The following is a 20,641-nucleotide window of genomic DNA, read 5'->3' as shown; positions in this document are numbered from 1 at the left end:
CCCCCCCCCCCCAAAGTAAGCTCTATGCCCAACGTGGGGCTTGAACTCACGACTCAGATCCAGAATTGCTGCTCTCCCTACTGAGCCAGCCAGGTGCCCCAAGTTAGTTCAGCTTTTGAACTAAGTAGTCAGGCTGTGGGATTGGAACACCAAGAAAGTGTATAACCCTATTAAATTTAATATGCTCTGTAACTTCCTAAGACAGAGTCTTTACACTAAAACGGAACCTTACCTTTACTTTTGTTTGTAAGTATACTTACTATCACCATCTTTCGTTGCTATGGGCAGAGATCAGAATTCATATACTAGCAGGAACACCAATCATAACTCTAGCTAATGCAGTCATTTTGCTGTTGTTATGGGCCTGGCATTGTTCTAGGAAGGCCTCCACATTGTGGGCATTAGGAGTGGAAGTGGAGATGATGTGTAACCTGGCACGTACTGAAATCCAGCCCAACTCCTCTTGCCCCACTCCCACCCCCACCCTACACATCCTGGAGGGAGGAGCTGCGTGCAGGGCAATTCCCCCCCGCCCCCCGCAATTTGCTCAGAAATTTCATCAGGGATCATAGGGACGGTATTACCTGTATTAAGTCTTTAAACTTCCACAACTCCCCCACTGGTGCATACTGCGGAATCCCCTTATTTAGAAGAGGAAAACTGAGGCACAAAAGGTAAAACAGTTTTAACCAAAGTTGCAGAAAAGCTAGTGGCAGATCCAGAATTCCAACCCAAACTTTAATCTCTACACCTCACTACCTGTGCCGATACCCAACAGACACCCTAAACCCCAAATGAGGGAAACCTCAGGATGTCAAGCTCTGAAGAACCTAGTAAGCATCCACCGAGACAGCAATAAGTGTAAGACCTTGTTCTAGGTCTAACATCGTGCCAACACTGAGACAGTGGGGTGCTGAAGTCTGGGCCCTCTGGCATTAAGAACCTTCCCCCAGGTCAGTGGTGAGATTTCTAGCCACCCACATGGTGCTGGAACCCACTAAGGAGAGAAATAGACCTCTGTCCCTCTGATATGGACCAGTGATATGTCTGAAAGGGGGCATGGATGAGCTGGTGTGGGTCTTCTCGTGGAAGGAATGTTGGCAGCGCCCAGGCTGCTGCCTGGGGAGGGTGCCCAGGGTGCCCCATTAATGTAGGAAGTCTGACCCTCATCATTGCAGGTCTGAAGACACATACCCCAAGACTGAGCTTAAAATGAGAGTCTGAAAATCACCGTTTGCCCTTCAGGGCACCTTCCTTCCAAATTCTGCAGAGCCTGAGAAGCCCTTTTATAAAAGGGGTGGCCTTTTATTCATTCCTCACATCATCCAGATCAATCATCCAAATCTACTATGTGAAAATAAATCCAAGCAAAGATGGCAAAGAGTTTGAGGGCCATTTCATCCAAAGCATGGTGAAACCCAGGGCTCTACCACAAAAACTCCCTTTGACCAAAACATCCATGCCCCCTACCACCAGCATTCTAATTCTCTGGACGGACAATGTTAGACACACAGACCAAAACAACCTCAAGCCTCAAACTCTTCCATCCCTCTGTTGGTCAAGTTACTCCCAGATCTCTCTACCTCTAGCCATTCATCATTTGGCTACTGGCTCAAATGTTACCTTCCAGCAAATCTTTCCCGTTGCTTCTTCTCCAGCACCCAATCTAAATCACATCTCCCATATACTGTCTATAACATCCTGTAATTTTCTTTCTAATACAACAGCTTGTCATGATGTATTTATTGGCTCAATGCCTGTTTCTTCAACTAGGGCCTTGGCTCATGAAGGCAGTGATAGCAGGAGGCTGCCTAACACCTCAGCCCCAATGCCCAGCATCAGACCTGCACAGCATCAGGGCTCAGTAAATATAATAAATGAACTCAGCCGGCCCTGCACTAACTAGCACGAGGACCTTGGGTAAACTACATGCATACTCTTTCTGATCTTCAGTCCCATCACTCCAATGAGCCAAGAAACAACAATTTAGGTCACAGCAATTTCCCAAGGGTCTGGCCAGGCTCCAAGCCCTTCTGTTGATGAATCTATCCACCCATTGTCATGAATAGTCACTAGTCTGTCCTCAGCCAAACTGCAAAGTAAGTGACACTGCTGGTCTTTAATGAGGGACATCTCCTGCCCTCATCTCCTGCCCTCATCTGTGCCTCTCAATTGGACAGCCCATTCAGGGAAGCCTCCCACCCCCCAGCATAGGATGCCCCTGCTAAACATGTCTTCGCATCCTGTAGGAAGTAAGACCTTCCCTTTCTCAGCTACTTTTTAGTAAAGCATCTTAGAAACTCATTCTCACTAAAGTGTGAGTAACCGATAACAGGATGTAAGCTATAGCCCTGTATGAGTTTGTCAAGGGGAGGCCTTTTATTCATTCAGCAAACCTATTGGGTAATTTCTCCATGAGCAGTACTCCAAATCTGAGAAATAACATTCATAAAGCACTTACTGGGAGCTAGCATTGCAGTCCTGCACATAACATTCATTCTCGTTTCATCTGCAAAATCACTCTGTGCCACAGGACCAGTAGATATGTGGAGACAGAGGCCCAGAGTGGCTAAGTAGCCTCCCCAGATTTCACAGGTAGGCAGGGGCAGGGCAGGACAGCAATCCAGTCTGTCTCTCACCTATATTCTACAGTCCCAAGGCTGTAATCTTGCAGTCAGTGACGTGGGATGCAGGTCTCAGAGTCTGGGGAAGGGGTATCCCATGGTCACAGTGAATCTGTTGGAAAAGGTTTAGAACATCAATTACTCCTTTTCAAATACGTTCTACAAATAAGATTTTACATTTTTTTCTTGAACCCCACTTTTTTTAAGTTTTTTACTTGAGTATAGTTGACACACAATGTTACATTAGTTTTAGGTGTACAGCATAATGATTTAACAAGTCTATATGTTATGCCATGCACACAAGTGTAGCTACAACCACCACACAACACTATTACAGTATCATTGACTATACTCCCTGTACTGTGCCTTTTATTCCCATGGCTTACTCATTCTAGCCATTTCCCCCATCCTCCTACCCCTCTCCCCTCTGGCAACCACTAGTTTGTTCCCTGTATTTATAGGTCTGATTCTACTTTTTGTTTGTTTGTTTATTTATTCTTTTTTTTTAGACTCCATGTATGAGTGAAATCATATGGTATTTGTTTTTCTCAGTTTGACTCATTTTACTTTGCATTATATTCTCTAGGTCCATCCATGTTGTTGCAAATGGCATGATCTCTTTTTTTCAAGGCTGCGTAATATTCCTCTGTGTGTGGGGTGTGTGTGTACCCTACATCTTCCTTATCCATTGAATGTCAGATTTTAAATGATGACACAAAATAAAAGGATGACTGTGCAAATTAAAATACACAAATCCAGGGGCACGTGGGTGGCCAGTTGGTTAAGTATCTGACTCTTAGTTTCAGCTCAGGTCATGATCTCAGGGTCATGAGATCAATCCCTGCGTAGGGCTCCATTCTCAGCAGGGAATCTGCTTCTCTCCTTCTCCCTCCCTATCTGCCCCTGCCCACACTCGTCTCTCTGTCTCTCTCACAAATAAATAAATCTTTTAAAAAATAGCAACAACAACAACAACCCACAAACCCAAAAGGAGACAAAAGTAAAACCAGAGAGGTAGCAGTTACCACATAAACATTATAATATAATTATGACTTTGAGCATAAAAGCAGTCAAGGAGACTTGGGATTATTATGAAGAAAGGTTAAATGTGAGAAATAATTAACTTCTCTTTCGGGTTAAATGTTGGTGTGGTTACAGTTCCTGGTTAGGGAACATTTCTCTCCTGTACAACACTCAGGTGTGGGCCCAGCTTGGTTCTTTGAATGAAAGCTGGCCAAGACACAGTCTCTGGGTCTAAGTTCAGAATCTGCTACCAGGAGAAAAGCTCAAATAACACATCCCAGTTTCTGCTACCATCTCAGAAAACATGAGCTCCACGTAGCCCACAGATGCAGAGGGAATGGTCATGGAGTCTTAATGTGGGTCTCCTTCCTTTATAGGTCTCAGCCACAACATGGCTTCCAAACTGAAGTCAGCCAAGGAATTGATTGTTTTCTTAGGAAAATCAGGTATTGCTTTTCTGGAGGCTATGATGTTCACCATCATCCCCAAACCACGGAAGAATGTTGCTGGTGAAATTGTGCTCATCACTGGCGCCGGGAGTGGACTGGGAAGGCTCTTGGCCGTCAGATTTGCCCGCCTTGGCTCTGTGCTGGTTCTCTGGGATATCAACAAGGAGGGGAACGAGGACACGTGCAGGATGGCGCGGGAAGTTGGAGCCACAAGGGTCTATGCCTACACTTGCGACTGCAGCCAAAGGGAAGACATATACAGAGTGGCCGAACAGGTAGATCTTGCGTCCACCTGTTCTCTGCGGGTAGTAAACACTGTATGCGGATACACTCTTGGGCATCCGTTTCTCGGTCTCTTTGCTTTGCTCAGTGCAGATTTGCCTACTCCCACATCCCTTTAATTTAGAAAGTATTGGGGACTGGGAATTAGGATTTTTGAGTTGTCACTGTATACCATACACCTCACGAAGCACCCCATCTCTATTATATCCTAATCCTATAAAGTGAGGTCCATGACTATCTCCATTTCACAAATAAGGAAACCAAGACTTAAGGAGGTAAGTAGCTCCCCTAAGAAACAGCTCCTAGGTAGGAAAGATCCAGCTCAGCCTTGAGTCTGTAGACTCCATAGTACACACTCAGCGCCCCGACCAGGCAGTATCGACAGTGCCGGCCCCCGTTAATTTATAGGAGGTAGAGGGTGGCCCCCTTCTTGGAGGAGAAAGGAGACATAGAGATATTGAATAATCTGCTCAGGGGTCCCAGAGCTAACACACGACTAAGCCTGGGCTTGAACCTGTATCCAGTCTGAGCTGAAATCCAGCTATTTCTACCATTCCACAGTGCCTTTCATTTGAATGTGTATTTCTCTTAATCATAAGAAAATCAGAATATTTCATTCATCCTAAAGATGCTTAATCACAGTTGCTCCTTTGGTGATGATACAGTTGCGCGTTTAAAGAAGGCTTTCGGGAAATCAAAACCCCAGTATGCAGGGTAAGAGTTTTTTTGGTTCATCGAGGCATATACTTGTTTGCTACCTCTTTTTCCCTCATAAAGCTTTTCTCTATCCCCCCATCGCCATGAGTACTCTGCACATCACTTCTGGGCCACTTTTTTGGCGGCCCCCAGAATTCCCCAATTTACTGAGAAGGAAGGAACCAGACAGACCTGCAAAGAGCAGCCCAACCCCATTGGAAAGTTCTCGCACAGCTTCTAGGCCCCACCTCGAATCCCCTTGCTGCTTCCCACCTTGCTTCCTAGTGGTAAGGTTGGCAGGTCATTGGCAGGTGAGTGTGTAGCTTCTGTTGAAATTTCTCTTTAAATTCTATACATCTGTGACTACCATCTCCAGTCACAGGCAGCCCGGTACAATCTGGAGACCCCAACCTGACAACCTAGCACCTTCCTCAGTGTGTAAGTGTGTCTCTGCTACGGCCAACCTCACAGATGAATCTCTGTGCACTTAAAGCGCTGATCAACTGGCATATTCCTTCATGCTGACTGCAAACAACTTCTCTAGCCACTGTTAAGCAATAATTGGTTCATATTCAAATGCTGAAGACTATCCAACATTAAGCAAGCTAATATGAGGCACTTTATAAATAATAACCTCTTCTTATAAATAATATATTATAAATAATATATTGTAAATTATATATATATTATATATTATATATAATATATATAATATATAATATATTATAAATTATATATATAATATATATAATATATTATAAATTATAAAAAATATATTATAAATAATATATTATAAATAATAACCTCTTCTCCATATCTGTGGCTTAGTTCTGACCAACATGTTTAGCTCAGAAATGGTCAAACAGTACATATTTAACAGCTTATTATTTAGCTTTTCTTATTTATGGGTCTTGAAAAAATTGATTATTTGTTCTTTGGAATTCAGGGGAAGCAAACTACTCTCCACTCATAAACTTCTTCTGGAGAGAGGGAAGGTACCAGAGAATTTTTTCAAAGTATTCCAGAAAACAGTGATCAAGGCGAAAGTTTTCAGAGTGGTATGATGGTGTGTCATCTCCACAGACCCCAAGAACTTGGAAAGCTCATGTCCCTAGATCATAGTTTGGCACTAAGTTCAGAAAGTCTAGCCTTGCTACTTGGCATCCTAGATAAGCGATTATTTTAAGCAATAAACACATGACCAGAGTAGGGCTATGCCATGGCATGTAGAACTGTCCTGACTACATTTAATGACTGATCCCTTAGACAGGCCAAATCAGAATCAATTTTACTTGGCATCCCTCCAATTGACTGTGTTGGTTCAACAGCAGGGGGGAAAAAAGCCTATTTGTGACATCTAGGAGAATTCCTTGAGGTTTATTATTTCTGTTTCCTGATGTTCAAGATCAAATTTCAGGATCAATTTGTCTTTTAAACCAGTGGTCATTAGTAGAAGCAGACCTTTCTTTATTGCCCACCACCACTAATGAGTAGTCATTGGGAAGTTCAAGTCAGGCATCTTAGACAGTTTAAAGTTTGACACTGACTTGCATGGTCTTCTGGCTTTTCTTATAGGTTGGATGTTTGTAAAGAAATCCCTGAGCAGGTAGTCCCAGCTTGTGCGAGTGTCTCACTAGACCTGTCATCCAGGGTTGAACACACTATTGCCACATTCTTATAAGGAGGAGAATAATGAATGCAAAAAAAGAAAACTACTTAAAAACTAGTCTGTTGCATTTTCCCTTAGATGCTACCCTGTGTCTCTTACAAAACAACACAATACAAACAAGCTCACTCCCATCTCATGAACATTTTATTGTGTTATCATTGGTCAGTAATAGTTAAATATATAAGTCGCGTACAGTTAAACCTGATCCCTTTTTTTCCCTATTGTGGCAGAGGCTGAATACTCATGATGTCTTTCAACCTTAATTTAAAGGGCAAAAGAGACTTTGGAGCAAGATAATCCTTTAAAAAAAAAAAAAGGAAAAGATAAGCCTCTATACAAAACAGATAAATCAATAGGAGGGAAGATTATTCACATGAAAAATCTTATCAAAAATGCTTAGCCCAGTACATTTAAGGTATGATATATAAAGATACAATATCCATATATGGCAAAGAAACAAGCCACAAATAATGAAACCAGGTGCCATTTTGAAATTAAAGTCTGATGTTTATTTTGTCAAGTATATGATAACATGCTTTATTAAGGTGAGAGGCGGCAGTGGATACATACACCTGTTTATGTCTCTGAGATATAACTTCTGGCTTTGCCATCCCTGACTCTGAGCAAGGACATTAGCCTCTGATGCTACTGTCCTACTGTCTTCCAGTCCACAGCCCTGTCCAGCTTTTCTTTTCTTTTTTTTTTTTTATTTGAGTATAGTTGACACACAATGTTCTATTAGCTTCAGGTGTACATCGTGGTGATTCAACAGCTCTGTGTGCTAGGCTACACTCATCACAGGTGTAGCTCCCTTCTGTAACCATGCAACACAATTACAGCACTACCCCTGGCTATGTTCCTCATGCTGTGCCTTTTATTCCCGTGATTTCTTCATCCCGTAACTGGAAGCCTGTACCTGGTTTTGCCTCAGGTAGGGCTAGTTGTTTCTAGCCTTAACAGTTAGAGCAGTTGGAACTATTCAGCTTGAATTTGACTAAATATTTTAGTCATTCTCCAAATAAAACTTTAAGTCAGATTTGTTTCCAGTGCTTTTATCTGAAAATGCTACCACAAAATGTGAGGTTTCCTTGGTCTCTATTTCATCCTAAATTTTCCCTAGACTACTGCTCTAGTTGGCTTATAAATCCCTAACACGTCAGCCCCATTGCTTCCACAGCAGTGGATGAGGTGGTAGCTCCCACCTGGCTTCGGGAAGACATCCTGCTCTGTACCAGAATGTGCCATCCATGTAGGGGACACACACACACACACACACACACACGCACACACACACACAGAGTGAGAGATGTAACTGCCGTGAGCTCCTTGTTCAGCACAGGGCAGCTGCAACCAGAGGTTCTCTGATCTGGGGACAGAGCCCCTGCTGAAAGATACAAATTACAGTAAGGAAATTCCAAACACAGGAAGGAGCAAAGGGACCCCACCATCTCCTTTCGCCGATCCTGCAAAATCCTGCACTCATTTCTGCCATAAGAGCCAAGATTACAAGCTGAAGATTTACTATAAGTGAAAGGCTCTAAGGTCCCACCCAGATTTTATTTCTTAAATACAAGTTATGGAGGACACTCTGGCCAGTGTTTCAGCAGCGAATGGGGCTTTACTCTGATCCTCCCTTCACATATCTTAATACCTAGAAGCCTGTGGTAGGGAGAAGAAAACCAGCTAGTTCGTACAAGCAGGACAGACAGGTTCTGAGCTGTGCCATGTGCGTAAAACCTGTTTAGGAGTTTTGTGCTTCTTCTGTGTCTTCCTACTCCACCCCATCTCGGTGTGTGCTGGGTCTTGATTTATATGACACAGCTATAATGCCTTATGTCCTATTGCAATGATTGAAATAAACTACTACTTACACAGAGCCTGAAACAAAGTGACTAGCCATGGAGTATAAGAATAGTTCCGACTGCTCTAACAGGGGGACAAAATGAGAAGAAAAGCATCAGATGTGGATCTCTGACGCACTGTAAACTCAGCAAAGGAAATAAAGCATATTTTGTTCGCAGAGCACGTAAGTTCTGTCTGAGTTAACTAGGATAAGCAGCATTTAAACTATGAAAAATTTAAACTTAGATTATGTAAAGAATCGCTCCATTGGCAGTGTTGCTCTTGTTATTCAATTCAGGTTAAAAAAGAAGTTGGCGATGTCTCCATCCTAATCAACAATGCCGGAATTGTGACAGGCAAAAGTTTCCTCGATTGCCCAGATGACCTGATGGAAAAGGCTTTAGATGTGAATTTCAAAGCACATCTGTGGGTAATTATTTTTTCTTCTCATAATAAACCTAAAGTTGCTCTGAATTTAGAAGTACCTTCCTCTTGTTCTCCTACAATTTTATTCACCTCTAAGTAAAGCAGGGACTTCTCAATTTTAGCGTCCAGGGCTATCCAGATGTCCCCCCTGATCCAACTTATGTACCTGCCTGAGCCTCTGCTCAGGAATCCTGCAAAGACACAACTGTCCCATGGTTTTACTGTCATTTATTGATTGCTGACCTATGTTGGGTGCTATTCTAGGCACCTCCTGTATAATCCTTGAAACAGCTCAGTGAAATAAGGGATCAGAGGAGTTAAAAGATTTGCTCAAGACTACACAGAAATGACAGCACGTATACCTGACCAGGGTGACCTTACAATTTGCCTAAGCTGGAACTCTTGAAAGTGGATAAGGGGAAAGAAAAAAGAAAAGAAAAGAAAAGAAAAGAAAAGAAAAGAAAAGAAAAGAAAAGAAAAGAAAAGGAAAGGAAAGGAAAGGAAAGGAAAGGAAAGGAAAGGAAAGGAAAAGAAAGAAAGAAAGAAAGAAAGAAAGAAAGAAAGAAAGTGAGGAGGGCATTATTCATAAACAAGCATTAATCAGGTCTATTCTGGGCAAATGAAGACATACGGTCATCTCACTCAGTATCTAACCAGGGAAAAAAGAGTCTCTACCAGTAGCCTGGGTGACATTAAAGGGCACAGGACAGGTGCCATGGACATTAACTGGCACAGCCCTGACCTCCAACTTGATGCGCCCCTTGCAGAAGTTGGGTTTTCCTAGCTTTTGCCGAAACCAGTCTTGCCTCGCCTCCCCACCCATGCACTTGCCCTCCCTTGCCTCTCTCTGCTTCTGCTGCCCTGGGCGGCTCTCTGCTGGGAGGGAGTATTTGCTGGAGACTTCTGAGCTCCCCTCCATCCTCTTTACACCTCCCCACCCAGACTCCCCGCCCAACTCTCATATGGGAGCCTTCAAATGTTATTTGGACTTTGTTGGTTTCTGTCCCCTAGTTTCACCAAAGTGTCCTGGCACTGGTGGTTTTGTTGGTGTTCTGTATTGTTTCCAGGAGTAAGATGGGGAGATTCCCTTCAGGAGCTACTGCAAGTGATTTATGTTGTCTTGTCCCAAATATCGCTCCCCTTCATTAGAATGAAGTTAGATTCTTCAGCCAGAATGAAGATAAAACCATCATCTCATTTTAATAATCTCCCCTTCTGCTGTGTTCTTTTTCCTCCTGGGTCTCCCCTTTCTCTCTCTCTTCCTCTAGTTGTCCCCAGAATGCTGGTATGTCCCTGGCCCCCATCATTCTCACTCTGGACAGTCTTTCTGGGCAAGTCCGCATATGTTCTTTAAGCCCCTGCATGGAATAGGCACTTAATTGCTAGTGGGTCGGAGGACTCCTGGTGACCGTGCTCCCAAGGGATGTGTCCCCAGGGAGAAGTAAAGAGACTCACCTTTGACCATCAGAACTCAGGGAGCTTTTTATTATGCTGTGCTGCTGGCTCGTTTTGATTTTCCACCTTTCTCTGACTGTTAGTTTCTCTCAGAAATTCATTGTGATGCATGCAACGGCCTTGTTTGACTTTGATAAGAGATCCCTTTTCTTATATTTATTCATATGATTCAAATTTGAAAATAAACATGAAATATGAATTCATATAAATTTACAAGTATTCCTGTTTAATGAATTATTCCTGTGTTGTAGAACATATCTTCTATCGAAGCTCATTTCTCTCTCCTTTACCTTCTTTTTCCAGGTCCCACATCAAAGGTGAAGGTGCTCAACACTACTGAGACACAGCACACAGCCTTTCTTTCTAACATATACTCTCTACTCATATGGCTTGAAATTAAAAACCATTATTCAAAGAAGTAGAGATGAATTTCAAAGCAAAGTGATATTTTTAAACTGAAGCCAATAGTGGCATGTCCTGTGAACAATGTTCAAAAATATTTGAAATCCAAATTTGATCCATGGGGGGAATAAAGGCAATATAAATCTAAATAATCATATCTCCAAGAGTACTCTTACTGGTTTGTGGATTTTGCCTACCACAGTTAAGATTCTCTGATACCACTTAAATTATTGTCTGAATATTGTTTTTCAAAGTCACATATGAGCAAAATATAAGTCTAAATAAATTATTTTTAATAATATTGGAACTGCTAGCAGGAAAATACTGATTTACCAGGTTGAACAAAGAGGCTTACTTGCCAGATGTTTACATTTTTATACCCCAGTGCCTTCAGGTATTTTTATGAGCTTAAAAGACACTTTTCATCACAACGATCACATAAACATCTGAGAAAAGTGTAAAATGTTAACAGTTCTTCCTTGCTCTTCTTAGACTTATAAATCCTTTCTACCTGCTATGATCGCTAACGAGCGTGGACATTTGGTTTGCATTTCAAGTGCAGCTGGATTAATTGGAGTAAATAAACTGGCAGGTAAGAGAAATGTAATATTAAGCAGTTGCAAAAAGTTTTATAACTTTATCTTACTTAGCTCTGAACAATCACCATTGATTTGATGTGCCAATGATAAAGGGTTATAAATTAAGAGACATATTCAATACGGTAAGTGGTTGAGAACATAGTTCAGCAAAACTGCCTATCAGATTTGCTTACATGCAGCTGAACTATGCACTTTGGAATCATTAGGTTAGTGCAATCTCCTGGGCTTAAAAAAAGAGGAAGAGAGAGAGCTTACTGATAAATTCTTCTTATCCAAGTGATTAGCATAGTCACCATCTGGGAGACCCCTGGCACTGTTATCAGGATGGTAAGGAGGAGTACTCTGCCTTTTGAAATTTCCATTAAGTGGTCTCCTTCTGCTAGAGGTTTAGAGAAAGTTTCTCCAGCCCAAGAAATCTAAAATTAACCTCTCTGCTTTCCCACTGGTTGAAGACTTGCAGCTCAAGATGCCCAGCAGTGATCTTAGCATGGTTCATCTCACTTATGGGAATAGGGTTTGCAGAACCACCAGTCACCCCAAATGTTACCCATCTACACACATCTCCCCATAAGTGGGACTCTCCTTCCTCCATCCTTAGAATTCGCTGGGTTTTATTGTGACTTTGCGGGTCTCTGAACTGCAGGTCTATTTGCAGTTCCTGTGCATCCTTAGATACAAGATTCTCCCATACCCTGTTCACCTTAGCAACATGTCTAAGACTTTTGTAATTCCTATGGTGTGGATCTTGGCTCCCCTGCATCAGAATCAGTGGGCGTGCTATATAGAATGCAGATTGCCTGAGTCCTGAGCTGTTTCTACTCATTTGAATTTCAGAGATGTGGGGCTCAGTGAGCTGTATTCATACCCCATGACTCAGGGGATCCTAGAAGCTGCTCAGGACTCCCCTCTCCCCTTCCCTTCCTCTACTCATCCACCACAATCTAGGGACCTGACTCTTACCAGTGGTTGTGGCTGCTTCTCCCCAGAGCAAGGATGGCTCATTTGCCTCTTTCATGAGGAAAAGGAGAGTCAGAGTTCACCTAAATGCCATTTCTTCTCCAAGAAGAAATCACTTGGAGTGAGTGTGATTGTAGACAGAGAGCTTAAAACTGACATGGATGCCACTTCCTACAACCCCCTGCATTTTTAAGACAGGTAAGAGGTAGAGGTTGACATTTGCAAGTCTGTTTTTCTCCAGCAAGGGGAAGAAAATTTGATCTGAGTTTCATGACCCATAGTGATCTTGCTTGCTTGGTTCCTACCTCCCTTATTATTTTACTTCTTTTGTGTGTCTCCCTGCCCTGATGGTCTTAAAACTCTTAGGGACGGGGACTGCATGCACGTGTCATGCCTTGTGTAACAGCTCGCACAGTGTCTGACCGCTCGTCAGGGTGGAAGTAAAGCCTAGAAGTGTGACCCACAGGGGACTCCCTGAAGCCCTGCAACTCCCAGAGGGCACTTGGTCTTTGTCAACTGACCTTTAGGTGATGGTGTTCCTCCCTACTCATTCCTCGATTCCTCTATGGGCACAGACCAAGGTCATACAAAATAAGAACCCTGAAATCATTGTCCCATTCTCTGTGTGTATTTGTGTTATGAGGAAACCTTGATGTAATGCCATTTAAAAACTCAAGGATATACATTAGCGTTGTTTGCCTTTTTCAGATTACTGTGCAAGTAAATTTGCGGCCTTTGGATTTGCTGAATCTGTATTTGTAGAAACACTAGTCCAGAAACTACATGGGATCAAAACCACTATTGTGTGCCCATTTTTTATAAAAACTGGAATGTTTGAAGGTTGTTCTACTGCGTAAGTATGTCCTTTGATTTCAAAGAAACTACATTTTTAAAAATGACCACCTGTTTCATTTTGTTCTATTCATTAACGTTGTTTAAAAAGGTATTTCTTAGGATTCAGCCCGATTTATAAGTGATTTCAGAATTGTTTCTTTCTTCAAATGTGTTTGTGTTTAAGATATTGAGTTTAGGGGCGCCTGGGTGGCACAGCGGTTAAGTGTCTGCCTTCGGCTGAGGGCGTGATCCCGGCGTTATGGGATCGAGCCCCACATCAGGCTCTTCTGCTATGAGCCTGCTTCTTCCTCTCCCATTCCCCCTGCTTGTGTTCCCTCTCTCACTGGCTGTCTCTATCTCTGTCAAATAAATAAATAAAATCTTAAAAAAAAAAGATATTGAGTTTAACAGGGATGGCTTATCAAGGCTGTAAACAACTCATACAACAGCATAGCCAGATCTGCTAGCCATCTCCCCAGCACTCCTGGCCACCAAACTCCATTCTTCCCCCTCCCTGACTGACTCCAGGGCAGGACTGAAAATCACTTAGGGGGTGGGAATGGGCACAAATGCCCAATTCTGCTTCTTTCAGAGACGACAGGAAGTTGTTTAATATGGTTTCACATAGATGCATATATTGTAACATCGGTGTATTAATTAGAATCATCATTTGCCATTTCAAATTAAAGTTGTTACTAGCATGTTGATAATAAAGGAGTAAATATAGAAATAGATCAAGCCTGGAAGGGAAAGAGGCAAATAAGTGATAATGTCTCACAGCCTTTTTTTATCCCTAATTAGTAAGATTTATTTTAGTAATTTATTAACTTGAGGTTTTTTTTGTTTTTTTGTTTTTACTCCTTAGCTGTCCTTTTCTGTTACCGATTCTGGAACCAGAATATGTAGCTGACAAGACAGTAGATGCCATCCTGCAAGAGAAAGTATACTTAAATGTGCCAAGGTTTATATACTTCGTGATGTTATTGAAAAGGTAACAATATCAGCTTCCTGTTAATTCTCTAATGAGCCAGTCCACAACTTATTCTCCTACCAGGAGGAGTCACTTTAAAAATATCTGTTAAATGAATGCACTTTGATCCCTTCCTTGTGCCTGTTTGCTGACACGATCTCAAATTTGCATAGTTGCAGGGCTTCCCGTGACTCTGGAAGATGGAATTGGATCCCTCCAGCCACCTTAGTATTGCATTATTGTCAGAGAGAAGTGGATTTGCTGAATGATCTGTGGACAGATTGAAGTGATTTTTTTTAGGACAGATGGTCTTTCTTGTGGGCATCCTAGAATAATCACATTGGAACAGATATTGTGTCCACGCTTGCTCAAGTACAGATCCCCAGAGTCAAGGGCAGAGAGTAAGCGAGACATTTCAGAAAGTTGTGGTATGGGTAAAACTGGCAATAGGGGATGAATTTGAAGTATAAGAGGGTTAAAAAAGTTGGGGGCGCAGGACTGGAAAGATAACCAACCACCTCTTGAAAGCACCGTAGAGCATCTTTGCTTACCCTCTCTGCTCCCCATTGGATTTTAGTGCTGAGACCATCAGCTGCAGTCTGTGAACATGGGACCCAGTTCTAGGAATGGTGATGCCAAATCACTGAGCAGTTGCAGATTCCCACTATCTCCATTCGTTTTCTGGACTGTAACAGGTCATCTAATTATACCACACCCCCTTCCCCAAGGGTTTCTGCTTTGCAAGGAAGCACATTCCATTATTGAACCACTTCCCTCCGTGGCGTTGAAATCTGTCTTGTTTTAACGTTCGCTGGCTCTAACTTTGCACTCTAGCACCATGACCAATTCCATTCTTCTCGACAACAGTTCTTCAGTTATTTGAACATAGATAGTATGGCTGGCAGCCACTGTCCTTCTTGGGTAAGGAAATGCCCTTTTCAGTTAATTGTATCTACTTTGTGCAACGCACCGAAATCATTCTTATGTCCTTTCACTGACCAGGCTTCACCTAGCACGGGAGTGATATGGCCGACAGGCTGTGTGAGGCAGGGCAAAGGATCTCTGACAAGCACTTTGAAATCTGGGGTTATGATCCTGCTGTTTACTAAGTCTGTGACTCTGAAAATGCCCTTTATTCTCCCAGCCAGTTTTCTTGTTTATGACTTAGAAGTCAATGCTCATTAGAGCTTATAGATTAGTGAACATCACGAAATTTATAGGACAGCGTGGGTATTCACAGGACAGTGGCTATCTGTTGACTAATCAATGGAAGTATGTGGTATAGTAATGCCAACTGTAAAGAACATAGGGCTTAATATTTCTAATGTTTTTGAATGATCATAGAGGTTATATTTACTTTTATAAGATATTAGTTCTGGACCCCGACAGATCTACATAGTTCCTGAGAAGCATTTGGAAACATGAAGAAGTTCGGTAAAGGGAATGACATCACACATTCCCTCAAATATTCATTAGTAAGCATCAGAGAGTGCCTAAAGTACACCACAGATTGCTGATCGTCCTGGGATCTGGGGTTACAGCAAAGAAGGAGAGACACAAGAGTCCCTGCCCTCATGGAAATTTTCTTCTTATGGGTGGTAGGGAACAAACAGACAAAAAAATTAAGTAAAAGAAAAGGCATCCTGGGTAATCATAAGAGCTAGGAAGAAACATAAAGCAAGAAAGAGAAATCCCAGAATGGGAGGCAAATTGAGTGCCAATGTTCAGTGTGTTGTTCAGGGGAGGGGTCATGGCAAAAGGTAACATATGACATCCTGGGGAGCCCACAGCTGGGCAGTGAGCTCAGTGTCCTTTCCTTTACCCAACCCTGAGGACAAGTCTTAGGTTTACTGTGCCTCTCCTTCCTCTGCAATGTCAATGACAGGATTGACACAGTCTGTGCTCTGTTGGGAAGGGTGAGCAGGGATAGAGAAGATGAGCAGTCCTAATTGGGTCTTGCCAAAGGTCTGGGGAACTATCTAATCCCCACAGGAGTCCCAGAAAGAGGGATTGAAGACTTCATTTGATACTGGAAGAAACAGGCTCAAGGGCTAAGTAATGGACCTGGGATGGCATTGTGAGCAACAAAGCTAGGATTCAAGCCAGTCTCATCCAACTCCACAAGACTTCACTGCTTCCCATCAATCATTGCATAGTGCAGTGAACCTTTGGAAACTGAGTTGATAAGTGAGTGGAGTAAAGGTAAATAAAGCAAGAAGAGATAAAGAGAGTCCAGGCCAGTGTCCTCCCACATAGCGGACAAGCCCCGTGACCCTGAAGCATGCACACTAATGTGTGTGTATGCCAATGACTTCCATCTGCAACGAGTCAGTGAGGCTGCATTTCGGCTGAGTTGGTAAAGGCGCTTTCATGATACTCACCAAGAAAACCTCTCTTGTGTTCTCTTTAGTATCTTGCCTGTCAAGGTGTCAATGCTGCTGGCTGGCTATATGGGCATCTTTAATGTAATGGATGGCTTTGTTGGCAAGAACAAGAAAAACTAAAGACCAACTCAATGGCTGAGAGCATCTGATACCCAACATTCCATAATCCTGATTTCAATGAAGAAAAGCATTTTTGTCCAACAATGTATCTGGAAACTACACGTATCATTCTTTTTCTGCTCTCTGGACTAGTATTTTCAAACACTGCCTTTGAAAATAATGTTCCTATCTGCTTTTTGGTTGGTTTTTTTTTTAATTAAAAAAATATAGCCCGTTTTTGTCATTTCTGTGTGCAGCCATGTGTAAGAAAAAGAATCCTGTCTCTCATGAACTGACCTTCACTTTGGTCATTGGGGACATGGCCCAAATGGAACACGGGGCTTTGCCTGAACCTGCATCAGGGCACAGTGGGAGGTGAAGAGGATGGATGCATATTTTGCTTGAATGCCTTCTATACAGATGACACAGAGCTCAGGGTTCCCTATCACCTTGCTCTCAGCCTTGGCCTTTTTGAAACTGGGCCACCTGATGTAAGACACACCAGCATCCCATGTCCTTCTTTCAAAAGCCAGCCATACAAATGCTCCATTCTACATGCCATGGGCACTCACAGACTAAATACCAGTCCTGCTCAGGGTACATCGGGGGCCACTGTGTCCTGCACATTCCCTGAATGAATTTAGTAGGCAGTGATTTTAGACCAAATTCTATATAGGAGGATATTTTTTTTTCCTAGAAGAGATCAAAAAATTGTTGCTTCTTACTTGGAAAATGACATTCTACTGAGTTAGATGAACTGCTGCTTATTGGGCCGGAAAATATATTCATGCGGTTAATTTCAGATGTTTAATTTAATATTTCAGGTTGGGATTCGTGTTGTATTTTTCCACAGAATTTCTATGCATTGGCATTCATCTGTGCTGCCTTCATTTCAGATCTATTGTATTCTTACAGTTTAATGAACTGGCCAACTGCTTTCATGATTTGGAGATTAACTATAAAAGGAAGATTAAGAAAAATATGTTAATTACCATATTCCTGGAACTCCTTCCCAGGATGGGAGGGGCATCTGCCTTGTGAGAAAAACAGCAGCCTTTGTCTCTTACCTTCTTTTGTGTGGGAAGCAGGAAAGGATGAGAAGTACCTCAGAAGACTCTGTGAGAGTCAAAAGAAACAAGTCGTGAATATCTTGGGGGTAAGATGCTCTTAGGAAGGCAATGGTCTCAGGGAATGTGGAATCTGGAATCCACTGTGGACTGATTTATCTTGAGCTGCCTGAATGATTCTGACAACTCTGTCCCTGTATTTCCTTTCCATGCAGAAAGCCTCCAAAAAAGAGGGGAAAAAAAAAACAAACAACTTGTTTTATAATGATAAAAGCAATAGCTGATGCATGAAGCATGACAGACTATGGACTCTGAGAAACAAACTGGGGGTCTCAGAGGGGAGGGGGGTGGGGGAATGGGCTAGGCTGGTGATGGGTAGTAAGGAAGGCACGTATTGCATGGTGCACTGGCTGTTATACGCAACTAATGAATCATTGAACTTTACATCAAAAACCAGGGATGTACTGTATGGTGACTAACATAATATAATAAAAAAGTATTATAAAAAAAAAAGCAATAGCCGAGGTTTTATTGTGCCTGGCACGAAGCTATGCCCTTTACACACCTTATTTCACTAAACAAGAATATCACACCATTACTCGAAGAATAATAAAGGTATTTGGTGTATGAGGAAGAATAAAAGGCATTTTACTTCATAAGAGTGACATCCTACTCAACTGCAGACGTGTACCGAGCAGCTCAAAAGGCCCTCTTAGCCTAACCAGCTAATGTTCCAAATCCTTGGTTAACAAGGTTAATTAAGAGAGAGGCACAATATTGCTCCTCTATTACAATTCCAAAAGCGTAGATTCTAGGGGCCTGTCTATTTAGCTGAAGAATAAAGAAGAGACTCGAGGGATTTCGGAGAACAAAGGTTTGGGGAGCAGTGGGCAGCCACCACGTCGTAACAACATTAACAGCAATTTTTTCCTAATTGGAGTGCATCTTGGCTGGACGGCTACAAAGGCCTGAAATTCAATTGTGGTTTTACAGTACCCATGAAATTGTCTAAACAAATTCGGATGTACTTGAAAAGCTCCTATGAGAAGAGACCACATGTAAATTACAGGGTTCTAGAGGGTAATCTACAACAAGGTGACTTCATATAAGGGGAGCAAGTGCTCTCCACATCTGTTTCATACCATTCAAATTTCCATTTGAAATTTCATCCTAATGAAGCCATGATCAAGAGCCTGACACCTAAGCAAGCCTTGAGACGTGGAAAGCCTAGGACGAGAGCTATACCTCTGGACTGGTCCCTCTGCTGTCCCGGATGACATGATCTGGACTCCAGGAGTCACCCCGCTGCTCAAGAGCTGAGAAGAATTCTTGGCATTAGAAGGAGTTTGGCTGGGTACAAATGTGTGGTAATGTCCTTGTTCTATTTGTTTGGTTTTTACATGGTATTGCAGTATTAGCTCAGGCTGCCTCGACAAAATACCACAGACTGGGGAGCTGAGAAAACAAAAATGTATTGCCTCACAGTTTTGGAGGCTGGAAAGTCCAAAATCAAGATGCCAGCTAATTTGGTTTCTGGTAAGAGCTCTCTCCCTGGCTTACAGACAACCTCTTCTCACTGTGTCTTCACATGGGCCCTTCTTCTGTGTGTGGGCGCAGAGAGGGAGGTCTCCCTCTTCCTCTTCCTGTAAGGTCACTAATCCTATCATGAGGGCCCCACTCACATGATTGGATATATCCCTAATTTCCTCGCCAAAGCCCCATCTCCAAACACCACCACATTGTGGGTTTAGGGCTTCACGAATTTGGGGAGATATAAACAGTCCAAGATAGAAAAGGAAATCCAGCCCATACATGGTCTTTACACTCCTCAGTGTCCTACTGCTGAGGTGGTCATGATTTGTGAAATGAAATCATCTGGAATCTTAGAGGTTAGAGTGAATTAGATGCTTGGAAACAAACAAACAAAAATGCAAAAAACAAAAAACCCTAATTCCAACCTCTGAGAGTCAGCACTTGAAACATGACCAAGAATTTGGGCCAGCAAACAAGAGCTGATGTGAGGCAAGATGTCCCATGCAGAGCTGTTCTGTGAAGAGCTCTTATGGCGGTGTAAGCACCTTCATGGACATGGTTAGAAGTCCCAGGGGTGGGGGGATGATCTACACATTGAGGAATCCAAGGACAGAAACTTGAAGAACATTAATAATTTGAGGAGTGGGCAGCAGAAGAGGCCAGTAGTATAGTGTATAGTGGCCTGTCTGGGGTTTATTCAAACAACCCCATCTCATTTCCCTCCCCAGCTGCTGAAAAATTTCCCTTTGCTGTCAGCGAGTAGGGCATGGCTGAGCCAGAGATAACCCATTTGTGGCCTGGATTCCTTTTTTTTTTCCCTCTTAAATTTGCTATCAACTTCGAGACCAAACCAGTAACAAGCGCACCAATCATTGGTGTTCAGCCCTTGGGGAGGCTGCTTGTAGGATGGTAACTGTGAGCATGCTCACACCTGGACCCCTTTCCTGTGGGCCAGCGTGAACTAAAGCAGTGATGGTGGAGGTTAGACTCCTCCACTCAGTGTCCTCAGTTCTGGCTTCAAGGCTTGAGCTTCACTGGTTGGCCTCACATTGTCTTCATCCTTGCAGTTTCCAGAGGTTAGCCTTGATAGCCCATGGGGCCTCCACTTGAAGCCAGGCAGAACTGTCCCCCTTGGCTCCTTTTCTTCCCCATGGTGGCCTTTCGGTGCTTCTTTCTTCTCAAGTTCACCACAACCCATCCCATCACCCACTCTTTCCCACGGGTAACCTCTCTTACGTCACCAAGAAAATTGAAGCTGACAAGGACAAACTCCCTCAGCAACCCAAACCAGTATCTTCAGAGGCATTTCTTTCTGCCTCCACCTCCCTGC

The 20,641-nt window shown here is 42.8% G+C and overlaps 1 protein-coding gene across 1 annotated transcript in view; it reads left to right on the top strand.

Annotated features, from left to right (window-relative positions):
• The window catches only part of SDR16C5 (short chain dehydrogenase/reductase family 16C member 5), an 18,546-nt gene extending 1,598 nt beyond the window's left edge, over window positions 1-16,948 (top strand). The window contains exons 2-7 of the mRNA XM_008706709.1: window positions 4,025-4,371; window positions 8,884-9,015; window positions 11,361-11,460; window positions 13,133-13,277; window positions 14,124-14,249; window positions 16,639-16,948. Of these exons, the coding sequence (XP_008704931.1) occupies window positions 4,039-4,371; window positions 8,884-9,015; window positions 11,361-11,460; window positions 13,133-13,277; window positions 14,124-14,249; window positions 16,639-16,732 (930 nt within the window). The 5' untranslated portion in view covers window positions 4,025-4,038 and the 3' untranslated portion in view covers window positions 16,733-16,948. The remainder of the gene's footprint in view (window positions 1-4,024; window positions 4,372-8,883; window positions 9,016-11,360; window positions 11,461-13,132; window positions 13,278-14,123; window positions 14,250-16,638) is intronic.
• The last annotated feature ends 3,693 nt before the right edge of the window (window positions 16,949-20,641 follow it).

This window comes from Ursus maritimus, unplaced genomic scaffold, assembly GCF_017311325.1.
Source record: "Ursus maritimus isolate PB19 unplaced genomic scaffold, ASM1731132v1 scaffold_9, whole genome shotgun sequence".
NCBI lineage: Eukaryota > Metazoa > Chordata > Mammalia > Carnivora > Ursidae > Ursus > Ursus maritimus.
The sequence above is the reverse complement of the archived record's forward strand: the minus strand, read 5'-3'. Positions and strand labels throughout refer to the sequence as shown.